Source organism: Mya arenaria, chromosome 13 (genome assembly GCF_026914265.1).
Source record: "Mya arenaria isolate MELC-2E11 chromosome 13, ASM2691426v1".
NCBI classification, from domain to species: domain Eukaryota; kingdom Metazoa; phylum Mollusca; class Bivalvia; order Myida; family Myidae; genus Mya; species Mya arenaria.
The window spans coordinates 5233617-5253994 of NC_069134.1; the positions used below are offsets into that span (position 1 = coordinate 5233617).

Below are 20378 nucleotides of genomic sequence, written 5' to 3' on the forward strand. Positions count from 1 at the left end.
GGAATGTGCATAGTGTAAAGTTCATTTTGCCAAACAAAATGTGCAATAAAGTGTCTGTCAATTATGTTCTAAAATGTGCAATAAAGTGTCTGTCAATTATATTCTAAAGTTATGAATATACATTGTTATCATTCCTTTTAGCACAGAAAACAATGTTAGATTCACATCCACACTTTGACAAAATCATGGGATGCACTTATATTTGAGCACATTTGTTTCCATTTTTCATCTGCTTCTGACGTAGACTGATTTGTTTTGTCAAACGAAAAATTTGGGGCAGGCAATTTCACTCAAATTCAGACAGTGTTGAGTGATATGGAGTAAAAATCTAAAATATATTTTTCTTTGGCTTGAATTGATGAAAATGATATGTATCTTTATATCTTCTCATCTCCTCAGCTGAACAAGTTATTTTTGATGTATTGTATTGATAATTCAATCATGTTTAATTCAATATGTAATCATCTTTCTTCAGGATATGAATACCAGAACATTCCAAATTAATATCCTGAAAAAAAACCATACCATACATTAGATTCCAAATATTTTTTCCAAACTAACAATTACTGTATAATAGTTAATGGTTTGTATTACATTCACAAATTACTACTTTGTGAGAGCACTGAGCACTGTTACATGTCCCGAGACTACGGTAGACTGATGACCTCATCTGGGTTGCAAATGGTTCAATCTCACCATATCCATGCCTCAAAACCAGAATAATCTAGACTGGCTTTGTATAATGTTAAATTTATGTATTGTTATCAAGCCTATATCTTTTGTTTGAATGATTTGGCCTGACAATCCCCTCATATCGCCAGCCAGTGTTGATTTTTTACCCAACAGCCTCTGTGGAAATAACAATGCCTAGCGCCAGGGAAATTTCCACTTTATTTCCTCATTCTCAAAGTGCTGGAAGCTGTTGGAAATTTGATAAAAAAGAATCTGCTCTAATGTTATTAAAATTCTGGTTTAGCTTTGTTCTGTTGATATTGTTCAAGGTATCTGACAGGTTTTATGATTAGAATTGAATCTGTAGGATTTCACTTATTTGTTCTGATCATATGTTCTCATTTTATACCAGGTTGTTGGAAAGCAGAGCCAGAGGCTTGCCGAGTGTAAGCATCTTGAGGATACAGATCACACGGTCAAGTGTCTGGTTGACCCGGATCAGGCGGGAGCTGTTGCCATAGAGAATATTCAGAAATTTAGGAACTCTCTTAAAACTTTTCCTTATACAAAAATTACTACTTGATGCGATTGCGTTTTCTAGTCATCTTTAAAATTGAAATTTTTTGTTAGTTGCTTTTGAACTATCGTTTGAATGGATTAGATAAATTTATGACAATGGCAATAAAATGACTATATGAATGAATTGTTGTATGTTAAAACACTGCAATTATTAATCAATTTTACCGAAGAAATATGTGATGAACAATACGTGAACCTTGCATTATTTGTGCTCAGGTTTTGTGTCCATGATATATTTTGAGCATGAACATATTATCTTAAAGCGTTTGTTCCTATTGATCCTGTTTTAAGCAACAAAGTCGTGCCACAGTTCGCACCAACCAATCAGAAGAGTAGAACGAAAATGAGGCTGCACAAACCGGAGCTGTATGGGGCCCATGGTGTCAAAAGCATCATGCTGTTCTTATTGAAATTGCCAAACGGCAGTTTAGAATCCAATAAAATCCTCACGGATTGGCCGGACTGTGACCTTGTTGAAAGGCACATGGATCAGATGGTCAACACGAGACTGTCTAAACAACTACCAAGTTTGTTTCTAGTTCGATGGCGAGCATAAATAAACGCATCGAACACACTACATACTGTTTGCGAAACGTACATTACGATTTCCGACAAAGAGACGGTCACTTTATATCGCATTAGTAGCGGCTTCTAACAGTCCGTTGAAAGAATTTAGTAGTAAGTTCAACGTTAACGTATACGCCAAGTCGTTGATTGCGGCAGCTGGTTTCTTTGATACGATAAGTCGATCGACATGCTTTATACTGATGCTATATGTTTCGACCTACGATCATTTAATACTTCAAGTTTTTCGAGTTCATTTGCAAACAGTGTTTATTGAAGCCCAAGTATGTTTTAGTGATGACAAAAGAATTTGAATGTATGTCCAAATGACTTCTTATAACTATTTTGATATCTTTAAACACCTTAGGATAATAAAAAAGATGCCTTAATCGCAATTGTAATATGTAACAAATTGAATGTAAGTTATACTAAATTTGTATATCACGTGATTCTCTTTAAAGCAAAAAAAAAATCTATGTTGTTTTATAAACTAATGATTTTCATTTTTTGTTATTGGTTTAAGTAAATAGTAATGGTTTATATATTTTCAAAGAACAAAATCAAACGTACACTGTTCTTTTCACTAAATATTGCAACTGAAAGATAAAATTATATTCAACTGAAGAAAGGGGAGATAATAGGATAACTAGGATTGACCCATTAAATTGGTGATTTTTACTAAACAACATTTATATTATTTTCATTCGAAAAAGGTTGCATCACATTTATTCTAGAAACATGAGCGTTATTTTCTTCATGTGAAATTTCATTTAAAAATGTTCAGATTTTCTCTAGTTTTTTTCTCCAGTCTAAAACCTCTGAAAGAGTCCTGCAAATGTTCACGTACTGTTTGCAACGAGCTATGATCCATTATCAGGCCCATTTGGATATAGTTAAATACGAACACTTATTAATGCACTGTCCCTTTTTCGTTATTTTATTCTACGTGGTACTGGGTTTCAACACATCTATTATCTGTTCTGTTCTGATGGAAACTCTTAGTAGCAAAACAGTCAAACGTACATTTTTAAACAAGCTCTTATAGCTTATAGCTTGTTTTTTTTTATTATAGTTTATCTCTTCAATCAAAGCAAAAAGATCTAAGTATTCCATGCTCTGTATTAAGTTTTTTGGCGTTGGTGACTGAGTCGATTATTCACTTTCAACGATAAACAGTTATAAATATAACCTTCATTTTGAACCAATGATACCATCAAATGACCTCCAAAAAGTACTATGCTTAATCGTTAAGAATTGCATTAACAGACATGACGCTATAATTAAGTTGCCAGCCTGCTGAAAACTGATTACAATCTAATTCATTTGGAACATATGTTGTAATATCTTAATGACAAAAAGGGCTCTCTCCCAAATGTGTTCGAACTATTACAATAAACTCCGGTATTGGTTCAAAGCATATACATGTTTAGAACAAAGGAAACGAGCGATTGCAGTTTCTTGCACAAGATATTCCCAATGCCATTGGGGGTAAGAGAGATTTAATATGTTAGTGCAATCAAATAAGAACCATTTTAAGGCTGATATTTCGCAAAAAACTTTTTTCAGTCTCTTCTTTTGCCGTTCAGTCTTGCAAAATGTGGGAAAACTATAAAATAATGATGCTGGTTTGCAAACTTCAAGGCAAGAATTGCATATCATTTTTTTTGTTTTTCTGGCATTTGCTTCCAGAAGTTTTCATATATTAATTGAGGTTTCTATTGCGATCATTCGACCAAGGTTTTTCCAATTAACGGGATGTTTCCATATGTCAAAGCAATGCGGCTTAACGGGCCCGGTAATAACGCAAAGCCACTGAGTAGGTTACCCTACACGAATTACTTAAGCTCGAGTGCTTTCTTGGAAACTTTTTCTGAGGCCTGAACGGTGGAAATGCTCGCACGTATTTGAGGAGCGTACAAGCTGTATTGTGGAATATGCTGTCCAAGGTTTGCTGCATTGTATACAATATATGATCTGTCGTTCAATTTGCACCTAAACAACAAACCACAACCAAATATTATAGATATAATTTAATGTGTTTTGCGTTACAATACAAATCGAGATCGGAAATCACGAGGCGACTGGCCGACATGAAAGAATGGGCATGTCTGTAAAATGATTGCAAATTGGACATAATAGTGATCATAGTTCATTCTTAATTTGCTCAACAAATTGTTTATTTCTAAATTGTTGGGTTATCGCCAAGACAAGTTATCGCCGCACGGCCTGTGCACTCGGGGAGAACAACCGGTTTCAATGTAACGGTAAGTAACAACACAATTGTGTATATATTGTCGGAAAACACAGCTAAGTTAGCTAATGTGTTTCAATATGTTTGGTATGAACAGTTCATTTGGATTTGGATCTGGTAGGCATTACGTAAAGTTGTTCAAGACATTTAAAAGAAACTTGATGTACATTTGCCAGTCACAAAACGCACATGTCCAGCAAGTCCATCCTCGGCAACCACGGTACTTTCTTCCGTTACACTTCATACATACCGTGGGACAATTGATTGACAAAATCTCGTTTTAATGAATATTCATGAGGCAACTCCTCTTTCAATGAATTCGCATGTCACTCTCAAATATTGTTCAATAACTATACAATGTCAGTAGCCTCCGTGGCCGTGTGTTCTTGACTACTGTGAAATATTAGTGTACTGAGAAGGCGGACCAGGTTCAATTCAGACAATCGCCAGAATATTTGACAACCGTAAAGCATCTGGTACTTTGCGGAACCAATGAAACTGCCTCATCAATCAATCATGATTACGAGATGTTCTTAGCCAATTTGCCCACGGTACACAACGAAGTATAGCTTAGTGTCTATCAGGGATATCCGACGATGAGCAAGTCTAAAGATGTGGGTTTATGATTGTCGAGTTTTGCCACTTGGTCAAATGAAAAACAAAACGTAATAAAACAATACATAAAATCAGTCTTGTCCTATCAGAACTTTTGCCCAATCATCACCAACTTTACTTAGGTGGTAAATAGGCAAAATATATCGGCCCTTAGTCTCTCTACAGAAGTGACCTTTGAATTGGCTAAAACTGTATTCACAGTGTCAGCTCTCTTAAAATTTGGCTAAACGTACAAGCACTTAGCACCAACTTTGGTGTCTTCACAATAAGACGTATGTATTTTTTCACTGCTGGCACTCTTTAATGCCACCTTGTTTTCCTACTTCATCTTAAAACATGTTCCTAATTTTTTTGAAAAAATATTATTTATTTGATTGCTTTAAACTATTCAACAACTTGAAACTGTCGTTCAGGGTTTAGTTTCATCGCACATTTGATGATATAGGAATAAGGCATTAAATCTGCTCTCTCATAGATCTTGTCTTGGAAAGAGCATTTTTTTGCGTAAATATCTGCAAAACAGTGATATAAGATTGCTGACAAAAATCAGGTCGCAGGTTTTCATATTTCCGTTCAAAATTAATGCTTTATGGCTTAAACCGTTACTAACGTTTTAAGAAATATGCATAAAACATAAATTTTTGAACTTAAATATAAAAATCTGCGAACTAGTTTTTTGTCAGCAGTCATATATAATCTGTTTCCATGGATTTTCGCAAAAAATGGCTCGTTCCAAGACAAAAAAAAAGTTGTAAAAACGTTCAATCTGTGAGAGTGCAGCTTTAAGATGATTGCAAAGATGGAAACATATTGATCTTCAACTAATGTTTGTTTCCTACATTTTGTTGTATAAAAAAATCCTACTTTCTCCTGTCATTGTTTCTTTAAAGCTTCTATTTTATGCCTACCGTTAAACGGGACACTGCTTGAGAACCTGAATTTATTTTGATAATTGGTACTAATATTACACGTACTTAATTGTCCTCTTTTCAATGTAATTAGCAAGGGCCATATGAAATATTTAGTCATGTCTCATTCTAGTCACATGTTCAAAGAGTTTATTACTCTTGTTTAAACAAAATGTTCAAAAGTGTCTCTTGGAAATTATGATCTGACGTTTTGAACACCCATTTAAATCACACAGAAAAAAATTAATGTTAGATTTACATCCACAATTTGAATACCAACGAATTGGATGCACTGTAAGGACATAAAACAAACTTTCAATTGATACAAAGTATATGTATTTCCTCATCTAGAGCTGAACAAGTATTGTATTGATAATTCATTCATGTTTAACTCAATATGTAAGCATCATTTTCAGAAAAAAATAACAGAACATTCCTATTAAAATGGTAAAAAATAAACATTGCATTAGCATCAAAATATTTTTCCCAACCAATATGTAAGCATCTTTTTCAGAAAAAAAATAACAGAACATTCCTATTAAAAAGGTAAAAAATAAACATTGCATTAGCATCAAAATATTTTTCCCAACCTAGCAAATATGGTATATGCTTAATATTACATTCACAAATTACTAATTTCTGACAGTTATGCATTATTAAAATATGGATATTGACATTAGCCATGATTTCGTTAGCCCTTAAACATGTCCCGAGACAAGATATATGGCCTCTTCTTAGTTGCAAATAATTATGTATAACCAGATGCATGCCTTAAAACCAGAATATGTGTTCGCTTTGTATAATGTTAAACCAAGCCTACATCTTTCATTTGAATGATTTGTGCCTGCCAATTCCCTCATATCGCCAGTCTGTATGCATTTTTTACCCCACAGCCTCTGTGGAAATAACAATGACTGGCGCCAGGGAAATTTCCACTTTATTCCCTAATTCTCAGAGGGCTGGATGCTGTTGGAAAATTGAAAAAAAAAACACATCTCCACTCTCAATTTATTAATATTCTGGTTTAGCTTAGTTATGATATGTCAATAATGTTCATGGTATCTGACAGGTTTTATGATTAGAATTGATTTCTTAGGATTTTACTTAGTTGTTCTGATCATATCTTCTTATTTTCCCAGGTTGTTGGAAAGCAGAGCCAGAGGCTTGCTGAGTGAAGCTTTGCTGAGAATATTCGGAAATTCAGGAACTCTCTTAAAACTTTCCCTTATTCAAAAATTACACCTTGATGCAATTGTGATTTCTAGTTGCCTTATAAACTTTATTGTTAGTTAATAATTTGGTTTAACTATTTGGATTTGTTTATGTGGATTAGATTCATTTTTGGAACTGTCAATATGATGACAATATGAATGGAATGTTGTTTGTTTAACACACCAAAATTGATGAGCAATTATACAAACAGAAATATGTGATGAACATAAGTTTCATTTTAAACTGTAGTCTTAAACAAGCCAAACAAGGTGAAAACTGTGTTATTCTCGAACCATTAACCTGGTGACATAGTGTATTACTATTAATGACGTCAATGCCTATCTGACATTACTTAATAATTATCTTAATGCTTATATACCAGTAACTGAGGGCAAAATGACCTGGTTAACTAAGCAAATTGGCGAAGCCTTCAATAATATGGCATGTATAGAATGACCTATTTTTTACCAAACATGAATAATATTCAATTTGTCTAGATATCATAAAGTTTAGCATTCTGACTAAGTTTATAGAAGACTGGGTTGAAGTCGTGGCCTATGGAGTGCGAACACTGTATTCTCAATTTTGACCAAACATGTGTGAAGATATTTGTTAAACTTGGCTATTTCTAAACAAAAAATGTACAGCTAGTTATAACAGTGTTATATGTTTACACTCATTGACCCATGGTCTAGAAACTTGGGGGAGAGACAACACCTGTGTCAGATTTGGTGACCATGCAACAATTTTAAAAAATACACAGTAACTCATAAAACAGTTAAATTGAGATTGGTTTGATTTTTTTTTCTGCTGGAGTGTTACCAAAAAACAACAACACTGACACTGAAAAGTGACAATAGTATCAATGAGCCAAAAACGTCAATTTAAATTTTCATTAATAACTAATGTACCATTTCCCGATCCGATTGCTTTGAGCAAGAAGCCTTAACAATTGTCATGCAATATCTGAACCTTGATCATAACTAAAAAGTCAATTTGTATAGTTTGCACGGAAGCAAGTACACATGTTTCTTGCAACAGTACCAACATACATATATGTAGCATGGCAAATAACTTGGCCTTCAATAATTGTTAAATTGCAATGTATAACCCTTGATGGCCAGGAAAAGGACAAATGATTATTCATCGGGTAGCATGTGGAATGGTGCATATTACAAACTCATTAATCCTAGTTAAAGAGTTTGTCGTTTCATATGTCTAATAAAAGAATATAATTTAGTCTTCATAAAGCTCTGGATCTGAGCTCATTAAATGCTGGCGAATGGTTCATTTAAACTGAGAGAGAAGTACATATCGTCTATCATTTGAAGGTTATCTCAGGGGCAGTCTATGTTGTGAATATAAATGAGACATGAACAGCCTATCCATTGGTATATTTTTGTCTGTTTTGCGAAGAAACAAAGTCGATGTATTGTGATTGCCTTGATGTCGTCGGCATCGCCATCTGCGTCCGCTCATAGGGGTCGAAGTATTGTGATTGCCTTTGTGTCGTCGGCATCGTCATCTGCGTCCGCGGCTCACAGGAGTCGAGAAATTGTGATTGCCTTGGTGTCGTCGGCTTCGAAATCTGCGTCCGCTCACATGGGTCGAGATATTGTGGTAGCCTTGGTGTTGCCGGCATCGTCATCTGCGTACGTTTACAGGGGTCGAGGTATTGTGATAACATTGGTATCGTCGGCATCGTCATCTGTGTCCGCTCACAGGGGTCGAGGTTTTGTGGCAGCCTTGGTGTTGCCGGCATCGTCATCTGCTTCCGCTCACTGGGGTCGAGGTATTTTAACAGCCTTGGTGTCGTATGAATGGACTGTAATTTCCAGTCACCTTGAAGTTTCCCTTAGATGAAGTTCAAATCCAACTGGAGCTAATTCAACTCAAATTGTGGTCCTTTCATAAACACTTAATATAAATGGGATGTCGTTTATTATTTCATCTTAGTGAACTATTTTGTATCTAATTGTAGCTACTTAATCATGTCCACTAAACGCAAGCCCCACATAACATAAGTAAAAACAAAATCTTCTAAAGTCATACCCGAATTAACACTACCCAATATAGAGCATATTTCGTCGGTTTACGTGACTTGGTACAGTCGTCAATTTTTCATAGATCGCTTTGCCCTATGCGCATGCGCGAAGTAACTATGATTAACAGTTAAGGTTGTTAAAGCTTCCGTAATGAACCAGAATATTAAAGTGATGTGTAAACAGCTATCAAATCGTATTGACAACTAATCAATGAAACTAACGCTTATGCTGTTTAACTTTCGCGCCAAAATAACACGTGACTACACAAAAGGGTGGAGCTAGTGGGTCAAATAAGTGCGAACACTAAATAATTTCATTTTGGCGATCTACAGAAAATGCTGCAAGTTGTTTCGGCCTTCGGTCTCGATGCACGCTCAATTTTCTGTAAATTGTCAAAATGAACGCATACTTGAAAGTCACGCAAATTTCTTTATTATATTCTTAAAGCTTCTGCAACATAATATGGCGTATGAGTATATTTCAATAATATGCTAGTTATAGCTTTATCACTAAATTTAATGTACTTTTTAACCCATAATTTTGACAATTTGTTCATTATATCCATTGTTCTCAATTGCCATAAACACGCATCAAGAATACCCCGAATTTGCACACGTGTTCTTTTGCTCTATGGGTCAATGTCGGGCATATACATGCCATACTCGAGTAACTTTGCTGGGCCACAAAATTTTTTGTTACGTTTATAACAACCTACTGTCTTCAAAAATATACTGTTGAAATGAGTGAACGTGACATAATTTGTACTCAGGTTTTGTGTCCGTGACATATTTTGAGCATGCACATATTATCCTATTAAGCATTCGTTGCTATCTATCCTGTTTCAATAAGTACAGCCGTGTTCCAGTTCGCACTATTCATTTTTTCTTTAATTATTTAATCCTACGTGTTACTGGGACTTTAATACATTTAAGATGGCAACACAAAGTAGCAAACAACAAAAACACACGTGCTTTTTTTAAACAAGCTCTTTTAGCAAGTTTGTTTTTATAGTTTATATCTTCAAACAACGCAATACGAGTTAAGTACTTTATGCACTGTATGAAGTTCATTTGAACAGGTGACTAAGTCGATTATTGTTCACTTTTAATGTTAAGCAGTTGTATAACCTTCCTTTCAAGCCAAATATATCACAAAACGTCCTCCAATAAGTATTGTGCTTAATCGTTAAAAATTGCATTAACAGACATGACGCTATAATTAAGTTGCCAGCCTGCTGAAAACTGATTACAATCTAAATCATTTGGAACATATGTTGTAAAATCTTAATGACAAAAAGGGCTTTCTCGTAAATTTGTTTGTACTATTACAGGAAAGTCCGCTATTTATTCAAAGAATATGAATGCTATAGAACAAAGGAGACGATCAATTGCAGTTTCTTGCAAGATATGTTCCCAATACCACAGGGGGAAGGGAGATACTTAATATGCTAGTGCAATCAAATAAGAAACATTTTAAGGATGATTTTTTGGTTGCAAAAACTTCCTTTTCAGTCTCTTTATTGCCGTTCATTCTTGCAAATTGTGGGAAAACTACAAAACAATGATGCTGGTTTGCATACTACACGGCAAGGACTGCAAACCAATTTTATGTTTGTTTTGACATTCGCTTCCAGAATTTTACACTGGAGGTTTCTATTGCGATCATTTAACAAAAACTTTTTTTCCGATTTACTGGATGTTCCCATAGCAATTAATTGTTATCATAATAATTAACATTTTGATTCAAGACTGCTTTCTAGAAATCAGCATTACGGGTCCATTAATAACGCAACGCCACTGAGTAGGTTACCCTTACACGAAGATGTAAAGCTCAAGTGCATTCTTGGAAACTCAACCTTTTTGGTAGCCTGAAAGAAGAAAATACGCACAGCATGTATTTTAGGTGCGTAAAAGCTGTATTGTAGGATATACTGTCTAAGACTTGCTGCAGTGTATATACTATTTGATTTGTCGTTCAGTTTGTACCTAAACAACTAAGCATAGCCAGAATTATTACAGAGATAATTTAATGTGTTATGTGTTACAATGCAAATAAAAATCGAGATCGGGAATTAGAGGCAACTGGCTGACATGAAAGAATGGCTAAAAAATTTCGTGTCTCTTAAAATTATCGCAAATTGGACATAAGAATGTTCATTGTTTATCTAAAATTTGCTCAACATTTTTTTATTTCTAAAATTCGAGGTTATCGCCAAGACAAGTAATGGCCGAGCGGTCCATTAATTCACGGAGAAAATACCGGTTTGAAGGTAACGGTAGGAAACAAAACAACTTCGTGTATTTCATGTCAGATAACACTACTAGGTTAGCTAATAAGATATCATGTACGAAGTTCATATTAATTCTCGGCACATGGTATTGGATCAATTACTATTGTTCGAGCAATTCCTATTTTCTTGATTTCGGTTTTTGTCAAGAAACCATATATTTGGACTTGGATTTGGTTCTGGAAGGCATTAATTAAAATTGTTCAAGACATTTAAATGAAACTTGGTGTACATATAGCCGGTCACATAACGCTCATTTTCAATAAAGTCCAAAGCTCTGGGTTAAATAATGATTGAATTTTGCCACTTGATCAAATAAAGAAACAAAATGAAGACAAACCTAAAATCCGTCTATGATTACACCGTTTTTAATCTTTTATTTGCTAAGAAAGACTGTGTGAGATTTTGATAGTTTCAAAAAATAATTGCATCTTATATTTCAAAAAGGTTTTTGCATTAGGTACTCTGAATTGTACGTTTATTATTATTGTTTTATTATTAAGTTTCCTCACGTTGATGCATACTTTGACGTTTTACCACGTGTATACTTTGTTTGGGATTGTTGGGTTGGATAAGAGTGAAGTTGTGCACACAAACTAGTTAAGCCCCCCCCCCCCCCCCCAGTAATTTGCAATTTACTGACCGTTCCACGGCGGTTTAGTACCTAACAATCCTTGATACACACCCCTGATGTTTATATTGTTTGTGAAGTTTTGTACTGTTGTTTCATCGTTCTGGTTTGTGATTTTTTGGTTCTTTATTCTATATCTTTGGCGTTGACCCTGTGCCATTAAACGGGGGGGGGGGTATGTTTGAAATTTCGACTACTGTGCTTGTTTCTGTAGTTTTTCATATACATATTGCCCAGTGTAATTACTTGTTTTGTCCAATCATCACGAACTTTACTCAGAATGTATATGGGCAGAATATCTCGGCCCTAAGTCGCTCTAGAGAAATGACATTTGAATTGGCAAAAACTGAATTTACACTGTCCGCTCTCTCAGCTCTCTCAGCTGGCATAACGTACAAGCACTTAGCACCACACTTGGTGTCCTTACAATAAGACGTATGTATTTTGCGACCGCTGCTCCTAAACCCCATTTGTTCCTACTTTTTGTGATTTGTTGATTTAAATGATTGCTTTAAACTTATCAACGATTTGAAATAAAACTGTTGATCAGGGTTTAGTTTCATCACAGACTGGGTGAAATGGGAATAAGACACTAAAATGATTTTAAAGGTGACAACATACTGCTGAACGCTCTTTAACTTTCCCCTATTTTATGCCTACCTTCCAACGGGACTGCTAGGGAGCCTAATTTATTCTAAGATCTGGTATTTATATAAAACGTACTTGATCGTTTGTTTTCATTGTCATTAACAAGGGCCAAATGTCACGTTCTAGAGAAATGTTCTAAACCTGGCTTATATGTTCCCCATTTGGCTTAACAAAATGTTCAATATTGTGTCATGGAAATTATGATCTGACGCTTTTAACTTCGAACATAAATTTATATCATACTTTTTAAGACAGAAAGCAGTAATGTTAGATTATGTTCCTCATTTTAAATATTAACGAATGGGATGCACTTTTAGGACAGAAAAAAAAGAAATTGATAAAAACATATATGTATTTCCTCATCTCCAGCTGTAAAAGTATTGTTATTGATAATGCATTCATAATTAATTCAATATCTAAGCATCTTTCTTCGGGATATGACTGGCGGAACATTCCATTAACAATGGTAAAAAATATACCTCGCATTAGAATCCAAATTATTTCCCTACCTAAAAATTTTTGTATATGGTTTGTATTACATTCACAAATTACTAGTTTCTGAGAGTTGAAAATCTGAATACTAATATGAACCAGGATTTGTTAGCCCTTAAACATGTCCCGAGACAAGACTTATGGCCTCATCTTGGTTGTAACTGATTTTGTTTAACCATTTGTTTGAATTGTTTGTGCCTGGCAATTCCCTCATTTCGCCAGTCTGTGTGGATGTTTGCCCCACAGCTTCTATGGAAGAAGAAATGCCCGGCGCCAGGGAAATTTCCACTTTATAATCTTATTCTCAGTGGTTTGTATGCTGTTAGAAATTTTCAAACAAACAAACTCCATTCTCATGTTATTCTTATTCTGGTTTAGCATAAGTAGTAATCTGCTGTAATGTTATTAAAATTTTGGTTTAGGTTAGTCCTGACAAGTCAATACTGTTCATGATGTCTGACTGGTTTTTTATTAGAATTGATTCCGAAGGATTTCACTTATTTGTTTTGACCATATGTTCTCATTTAATACCTGGTTGTTGGAAAGCAGAGTCAGAGGCTTGTCGAATGAAAGCAAATTGAGGATACATATTATATAGTAAAGTGCCTGGTTGACCAGGATCAGACGAGAGCTGTTGCCATAGAGAATATTATTACATTTAGGAACTCTTAAAACTTCTACAAAAATGACATCTTGATACAATGGCGGTTTTTAGTTGTCTAAATTTGTTTTAATCTGTTTGGACCGTGGATTATGTGGATTAGTTTTGCCTTTTATTTGAACTGGTCTTAAAATCATGGTCTTAAAAAGAATGCATGAAGACATTTCTTAAACTTATCTTTTTAAAAACAATTATAACATGTGTTATATCAATGTTATATGTGTACACTCATTGACACATGGTCTTGAAGTGTGGGGATCAGAAAACACACATGTCCAGCCATGCATAACAAGTTTCATTGGGTGGAAATTGTTGCTACTGGAGCGTTACCAAACACCAATAACATTGTCGACATGGACGGTAACAATAAGCACCTCGTGAGTCAAACACTTACACAGGCGCTTTCTTAATAAGTTTTTATTAATGGAAATGATGTGCAATTTTTACCATAATGTCCTACATTTTCAGCGTCATTCAATATTCTAACTTGATCATAACTAAAAGAACTATTATATAATTTGCATGGAACATTGTACACATTTTATGCGTTATAATTCATACACATGTACATGTTGTTCACTTGCTTTTCGTTTAAAATCCCACATATACATGGATCATGCTGGGTCTTTAATGATAATATCTTTAATAATTAAAGATACAGTGTATAAACCTTGAAGATCATGACAAGGACATTCTTCATCTTAGATTTTTAAACATCAATAAAACCCAGAAAAATGTTTGTTAATGCTTTATGTCTTACAAATAGAATATTAGCTTATCTTAATATAAGGTCAATATGGATCTGATCTTATAAAATGAAGGCAAATGATCCATTTCAACACAGAGTACATATAGTTAAAAAGTTATCTTAGTTGTGGACAGTTGAGGTTGCTAATATTAACGAGACCATGACACCAGATTTATTTTCATCGGCTTGTCTTGTTGTCGAAAATAAGAAGTCGAGCTATTGTGATCGCCTTGGTGTCGTCGTCAGCGGCCTCGTCTGCGTTGGCGTCGTGCAATAACTTTTTAATAATAATTATAATAACTAAAAAAAAACGAGAAAGATATTTCAATGAAAACTGGTACATGTGTCGCCAGTGACAATACATAGATGTAAAGCAAGGCTTATAACTATGACTTTCATAGTTGTTAAACTATGCAACAGACGACCCTTTGGCGTTCGCTTTGAAGCGCTGTTGTTGGTCAAAATACTGAAAAAGTTGTGTTCATTTATTCAAGCGTCACGAATAAACAAATTCTACAGACATTATGAAATAAAAATGCAAAATTGAATGAATTGTATATATAAACGAAAAAAAAAACAATTTCGAGAAATTACCAGTCGTAGAGAGTATTTATTAGATTATAAAATGTTGTAAACAAGCCGGCTCAATGATTCTACAGCTAACCAGTGAACCCTCTGAAATTTGTTGAGGTTGGTTTAGTGTTGGTCAACCCGCGCCCACTGGCTAAATAATGACTTGACCCCGCCGTGTGTCTCCGTTTTCGATTCAAAGTGTATGTAAGGGTGAAAGGAGACAGGACGTTGAAGTGACTGCAATTTCCAGTCCCATTGATTATAATACTTAAAAGAAAACCTTCAGAAACAATCCCAGAAGTTCAAAGTTTAAACATAAATCAATAATCCTAATATTGCGCGGAAGCAGAACGATATTAACAGGTCATTATGAAGTGTAATTTGGTTAGAAGGCATGCTGCCCAGAGAAGATTGAACCTGTCAATTTACTTTTGGTACTATGTATCAAAGCAATGCGTGTTTAGATGATTTGTGTAGGTATTGGTCACCTACTCACACATGTTCAGCGGATTCTTTGTAGTTATCAACTTTAAACACATGCTTGATTCTTATTTTGTTTTAGAATTAAATAGCGAATATCGAACTCGTACCCTTTAAATGTTTTCTGACAGTTTGACAATATTTGCTTCAAAAGACTAACACATTTCTTTATTGGTATCACAAATGAACTGCAAGACAATATCGCGTACAAGCAAGTATATTCCATTCATATATTAGTAATAGCTTTTCCATTATGTTTAACACACTTTTCAGCACAAACAGTTTGCATTATTTTCATGATATCCATTTTTCACATTTGCCATATAAACGCGTCCAAAAATACCCGAAATGTGTCCACCTGTGTATATTTGCACACCGGGACATATTTGCACCATGGGTTAATGCTGGGCATATAAACGCCATTCAAGAGTAAGTGCACTGGGTAACATATAGTGTTGTGGTACGTTTATAGAAAAAATGCTGTTAAAATGCGTGAACCTAACTAACACAGGTTTATGAAAAAGTATGTCCGTTACATTGTCTGAGCATGAGCATATACTTTTAAACCATTCGTTTCTATTGGTCCTGTGTCAAGCAATAAAGTCTTGTCTCGATTCGCTCCAACCAATCATAATACAGGAGAGAAGAACGGAAATGACGCAGCACAAACTGGAACTAGAGGAGGGTCGTGATGTGGAAATCGTGCTGTACTTCCTGAAATTGACAAAAGGCAGTTTAGAATGAAATGAAAGCCTCAGGGACTGGCCCTGATGAACGGCACAAGGATCAGATGATCAACAAGAGACTATCTAGACAACAACCTAAATTGTTTACTAGTATAAACAAACGCATCAAGACACCTTACTGTTTGCAAATAACTGAGCGAAAAGCGGCTTCGAACAGTCCGTTGAACGAGTTTTGTTTGTAATGAGTCGTTCTTGCGAGTGTTATTTTTAAAATACGTTTAAGTAATAGTTAGATGACTTGAAGTAATATCTGAATGATTAACGTGAACAACCCCTCCTTTATTATTAAGATTTTACTTCAGGTAATCTAACTAACTTAGAACACAACCTCATTAGCTGACACACTTTTAACGAAAATTCTGACACAGGGAGTGTGAATCGGATGAGTAGCAGAAGGTGGACATTGAAACACCCTCAAAAGTTGAAATTCGTAATAATGCCTAGTACTAAATGATAACATATCTGCAATTTCATCGGCTAAAAATGTACCCCCTGTTGTTTTCTAATTGGTCGTTTGACGTGAAACTAAGAAACCATTTCAAACTGTACATGTATTGATGTTTTGTGGGAATATTTGCCCGCCTTTTTAGTAGTTAGTCCAACATGAACGTGAAAGTATACGCCTGGTCGTTGATTGCGGCAGTCGGTTTCTCTGATATGTGAACCCGATCGGCAGGCTATATATGTTGCGTTTGACCCATGTTCATTTATTATTTCAAAAACTAGAAATACTAAGTTCATTTGCAATAAAGGGACATCTTTAACTGATTTAAAACACTACATTTATGCCGACAACGCTAAGTAAACGCTATAATAAGCCATGCGGGGCCGCTGATAACGTAAGCGAGTTGTTTACCGTAATGCCTATAAACACACCAATACGAATACGTTATGGTTAACAGTTATATTAATATTCGGCCCATGGTATTGGATCATTTTCTATTGCGCGAACAACGCATCTTTTGGGATTCTGTGAAGAAAGCATTCATCTGGTACTGAAGGGGAATTCTCCTTTTCCTCATTTGTGCAAATCAGCTTTTCGGAGAAACTGTTAATATGTATATATAATGTAAAATGTAAAGCCATATACCATATATAACACATTTGTCTGATTGTTCAGAACATGCTTAAAAATAACACATCGTGAAATAGTTCACCTTGAAAGTTTAACAAGAATTCTGTTAACATCATTGTATACTTTGACACAGTATTGAACAATATACTCAATTTCGTAAAAAATCGACATATAAAAAAAAGGAATGAAATATTGACCTATTATGTTATTGAGCTTGGTATTTCGAAATGTACTTACGTTTTGGTTATATTTTCCTATAATCTGACTTCGTTGAACAACATTATACAAATGTATCGTGGCCTCCATATAGCTAACAGTGAAATTGTTTGAAATCAAATGAAATAAAACTTGAGCTCGGACATCGGAGGCATCTGACCGATTTTTGAGAGTAACTATAAAATAGGACATGAATTCCTTGGAAATGGTCTAGCTTTATGTCCACATTGTAGGCGTATGGCCAAATTTACTTAAACTGAAAGATTTGAAGACCTCTTCAAATAATCAGCGATTTCTAAATCAATTGATATTATCATAAAATCTTTCGGAGCAATCTGTAATTGTAGATAAATATTTTAAGGGCTCTTCAAATATTTAAGTGTATGTGTATTTAGTTTAAACAAATTTTATTGAGCAAAAACAAACACCATTTCAATATAAACACGTAATCAAATTTCAGGATTGGAACGGTAGAATTAAACAAGTGCTGTTCCTTTCCCTGTTATGACAGATAACAATTGGCATGAGAGGCAGTTAGTATTAATGAAGTTTTTATTATTCAAGGTCATATTAAATTACGTTTTAAACACGGATGATTGGATCTGAGACTTCAAATGCAATTACCTGTATTTAAGAATAATTTATTTTTTATGAATTGATTAAACATATTAGAAGAAGAATAAATTAAAGTATTATAAAAAGAAAGATGAAATAGGAATATGTCTATTTGGCGTTTAATTTAGGCCAGGTCTCACAATATATCAAAGAGGATGATGCTCAGTTTTCTGATTGGAGTCTAACATAGATCAATTTAAATAATAGTGATATTGCGGATTATTATTTTAATGATTTCTACAGATACCAAGGCACTGCTACTTTTATGAACATATTGCTGTTGAAACCAATGATCACTCCGTGAAATCTTACATCGAAATAAATATCCACATAACATTCTGGTCTGCACTGACATTACGCCAAGAGCAATATTTTGCCAATTTAAAGTATAATCATATACGCTACTTTTTTGTCAATTTCTGGAAAAGGTTTCAAATTAAAAGCACCACAGAACAACTATTACGAGGCAAATGCAGCCGACAGCTATTTCAACACTTTTTAATTTCAAAAATAAGAATAAAAAAAAACTGATCAGCTGAAGAAATAGCGAACAGTTGTTGTGTGTTTACAAAGGGATTGGGTGTCTGATAATCTAAATAGTGTTTTCCGATTCTAGATATGCATAAATGGATTTGTGCTGCTGTTTTGTGATGTTTTGTTTTTGTGTCCTATGTCTTTGGCGTTTACCCTGTGCCATTAAACGGGGTTTATGTTTAAGCTTTTGGCTACTGAGCATGTTTTTATAGTTTTTCAGATACTAAAAGCTCAAAAACTGTACATTTATAAGACAAAAACTGCTTTACATAACTATACTTTAAGGTGTTCATTTTATATTTATTTTGACCAGCTGTATGTTATTGACAATCCTGGCATACCTTCACAATCATTAAATATATAAACCAAATGTGCCGTTTGTATCTCATGGAGCTTGTGGCGACAGGAAAAATGCGTACACACAACGATTATAACACACATGATCAATTACAACATCCATCACTCTCGTTGACACGATTATACGCGAGAGTGTGAAACCCAGAGCAAACCCACTTGTCCGGCTCATTGACCACAAACCAAACTCAGATACACATAGTCCATTTTATTTTCAACAATATTAAAGAAATTATTTTACCAAAGTACATTACCTCTGATCGACGGGCTTTACTCCGCCTTTGTCAATATAGAAGTGCTGCTCGACCGTGCTGGCGCGCGTGCTTGAGCTCCGAGACTGCCGCCGCACCGGACATGACGACGCCGCTGCCGTCGCCGAACACACGCTCATCACGTTACGTTACGTCGACTCTAAGGTAATATTTTTTATAAAATACGTCTCAGGGTTGCTGCGGAAATGTGAACTTTAGGAGCAGACTTCAGGAAATATTCAATAACTGAATTAATACGTTTAATTATACGAATTACACGTCATAAACTGGCAGATAATATCCATTTGTTTCAAGCACACGTCCAATACCTACTAAAACAATGTGATCGTATAACGGAAGAACACTCGAAGACCTGGCACGGGCTTTCGCTTCCAAGAACATACGCAGCAGTGTTAAATCTATTGATGCACAGCGTCTGTGCGGCAACAGTGCCATACTGCGACATCCACTTCGATATCTGCAAGCAAAAGGTAAGACCACTTGTTACGAATCTGGCCGCATCTGTGAAGTCTGGCAGAAAATGTCTATAAAGTGGAAACTCAAGGCCAAGGAATCCTATTATCATGAAGTGTTATGTAAGTATACGAATTTGAAATATTCCAATAACCCAGGAAAACACTGAAGCTTTAATTGAAAAGCATATCCAGCATGCTATATATTTAAGGTCCTCCTTATGAACTTACTATGCATCCAGATAAAAGCAAGCAACACAGTTACCGCATAAATCATTTATAAAAATATACTTGCAGTGAATAAAAAAAATATGATTTACTAAGACGTAAATGTGTTCAGATGAAATATTTCAAGTAAATTGAAACTTTGTTTTTACAAACGGTTTTTGGGCTAATTTGAAAAGCATATCCAACATACTTGGTTTGCAAGGTAGGCAAACGAACACATCATTTCCATAATACATCCTTGTAGTTCGTCATTAATCATTGTTTATGTTCGAATTGTCCTGACTTACTTACTGACTTGCCTGTGTCTCCTAACATCCGTTAAAACAAGGCAAGAACGTGTTTTCGGAGTGTCTGGTTTGGTGAAAACACATCCTGTCTTGTATACAATCCAAAGAACAAGAGGAACCTTAGTTTTGTAAAATAGAAACGCACAGTGTCTTAAAACAAGATAAAGATAAGGCTTAAGAAAACAATTTTACAAAACAAATTTGCCAATGAATTCGTGCTTGATAGGCCTTCT

The 20378-nt window shown here is 34.9% G+C and overlaps 1 protein-coding gene and 1 long non-coding RNA gene across 3 annotated transcripts in view; one reads left to right on the forward strand and one right to left on the reverse strand.

Moving 5' to 3' along the window:
- Positions 1–1375, forward strand: part of LOC128214797 (nardilysin-like) — a 29014-nt gene extending 27639 nt beyond the window's left edge. For both annotated transcript variants that reach the window (XM_052921454.1, XM_052921453.1), the window contains one exon: positions 1085–1375. In XM_052921454.1, coding sequence (XP_052777414.1) covers positions 1085–1255 — 171 coding nt within the window. In that variant the 3' untranslated portion in view covers positions 1256–1375. The remainder of the gene's footprint in view (positions 1–1084) is intronic.
- Positions 1376–14784: 13409 nt separating this feature from the next.
- Positions 14785–19668, reverse strand: LOC128214783 (uncharacterized). Its single transcript, XR_008257972.1, has 2 exons — positions 19161–19668; positions 14785–16080 (listed from the first exon to the last, which is right to left on the reverse strand). It is a non-coding gene; the product is annotated as an uncharacterized LOC128214783 (long non-coding RNA).
- Between the last annotated feature and the right edge of the window lie 710 nt (positions 19669–20378).